General features: G+C 29.8%; 1 protein-coding gene across 1 annotated transcript; it reads left to right on the top strand.

Moving 5' to 3' along the window:
- Positions 1 to 216: 216 nt before the first annotated feature.
- On the top strand, positions 217 to 2,004 carry EMWEY_00059480 (U5 small nuclear ribonucleoprotein, putative; the record flags this gene model as incomplete). The annotated part of the gene is made up of 6 exons (XM_013481143.1): positions 217 to 374; positions 742 to 799; positions 1,010 to 1,131; positions 1,300 to 1,439; positions 1,558 to 1,643; positions 1,904 to 2,004. Coding segments are annotated over 6 exons (665 nt in total), but the record flags the coding sequence as incomplete, so codon positions are not given.
- Positions 2,005 to 2,191: the final 187 nt, after the last annotated feature.

Genomic DNA, 2,191 nt, shown 5'->3' with positions numbered 1-2,191 from the left:
TATATATATATATATATATATATATAATAAATAATAGCAAATAAATATATAAAATATGTACAATATATATATAATATATATATATATGTATATATATGTATATATGTATATATGTATATATGTATATGTGTATATATGTATATATGTATATATGTATATATGTATATATGTATATATATGTATATGTGTATTGTTTAGGTAGTTGGGTATTAATAGGTGGTTGTGATTTATCTGTAAAAAAAACATCAACAATTACATCAATAGATAATTCAGCAGAAGTAGAAATCTTTAGACCTCTCAACTTTATTACAGCCCCAGTACTCAAGGTTGCATGCGAACCCCTGCAACCTAGCGAATTACCTAAAATGATTGAGGTAAACCCTAATTAACCCTAATAAACCCTAATTAATACTAATTAACACTAAACCCTAACACTAATTCATAGTAATATGCAGATAGGATTGTTTACACCTCTATACTTTATTACAGCCCCAGTACTCAAGGTTGCATGCGAACCTCTGCAACCTAGAGAGTTACCTAAAATGATTAAGATATATAATAAACCTTTATATACCCTAATGAGCAATAATTAACAATAAATAACACTAATAAACACTATTTATTTAGTAATCCTGCATATATAGATAATCATACAGAATTAGCTGCATGTTGAGGGTTTAGGGTTTAGGGTTTAGGGTTTACAGTTTAGGGTTTAGGGTTTATATGTGTGATGAATTGAAGGGTTTAAGAAGAATAGACAAAGCATATCCAATTGCACAAATGAAGGTAGAGGAATCAGGTAAGAATCTTTTTCCTCTTTTTTTTTTCTTCTTTCTTCCTCTGCACCTGTAGGAGCTGTTGTTGCTGCTGCTGCACTTACTACAGCTCCCCCTTCTGCAGCACCTGCTGCAGCATGTAATCCTATATATATTTATTTATATTTATTTATTTATATTTATTTATATTTATTTATATTTATATTTATATTTATGTTATTATATATATACAGGAGAACACGTAATATGCGGGACAGGAGAGTTATATTTAGATTGTTTACTTCATGATCTTCGTCTTCTTTATGGTAATATGGAGGTCAAAGTTAGCGACCCCGTCGTCAAATTCTGCGAAACTGTAAGCTGCTGCTGCTGCTGCTGCTGCTGCTGTTGCTGCTGTTGCTGCTGTTGCTGCATGCGGTGCTGCATGTGCTACTGTTGTTGCTGGTAATACTTGCGCTAACGTTGTTGCTGCTATCCTGCTGCTATCCTGCTGCTATCCTCCTGCTCCTGCTGCTGTGTATAGGTTGTAGAGACGAGTGCCTTGAAATGTTTTGCTGAATCTCCTAATAAAAAGAATAAACTTTATATGGTTGCTGAGCCATTAGAGAAAAGAATTGCAGAAGACCTAGAAAGAGGACTTATTAGTGATAAATGGGACCAAAGGTAAGCAAATAGATAGCTATATAGCTATATATACAGATATATATATACTTTATTTATTTATTTATTTATTATTAATTATATTATTATCTATTTATTCTTTTTTTACCCCTTTTATTAGGACTCTTGGTGAACATTTCTCCTCCCAGTACGGATGGGATCTGTTGGCTGCTCGTTCTATTTGGGCATTTGGTCCTGCAGAAAGAGGTTAGTTATTTAATTAAATTAATTAAATTAATTAATTAAATTAATTAATTAAATTAATTAATTAAATTAATTAATTCATTAAATGGATTAACTATTACTACGTGTATTATGTGCAGACTAATTCCCCATCTGTATGTATATTTATAATGAACTATTCAATAAACAATATGTTAATTAATTGAATTAATTAATATAATAAAATAAAATAAATAAATAAATAAATAAAATAAATATATATGTATATATTTATTTGTATACAGGTTCCTGTGTCCTCCTTGGTGAGGTATTCAATCCTGAATTTCAGCGACTTGTTTCCCAACAAAAAGGTGCATTTCTTCCATTTAAGGAAAGTGTTATACAGGTATGTCCTTTTTATTACTTTTTTTCCTTCTTTTATTGTCTTATTTAGTCTTATTTAGTCTTATTTACTCTTATTTAGTCTTATTTACTCTTATTTAGTATATTTATATATATTTGTATCCAGGGTTACCCAAGGGCAACACGTGAGGGTCATATATACACATGTATACTATGTATATATATATATA

The sequence above is a fragment of the Eimeria maxima genome, genomic scaffold, assembly GCF_000499605.1.
Source record: "Eimeria maxima Weybridge genomic scaffold, Emw_scaff2829, whole genome shotgun sequence".
Lineage (NCBI taxonomy): Eukaryota > Apicomplexa > Conoidasida > Eucoccidiorida > Eimeriidae > Eimeria > Eimeria maxima.
The sequence above is the reverse complement of the archived record's forward strand: the minus strand, read 5'-3'. Positions and strand labels throughout refer to the sequence as shown.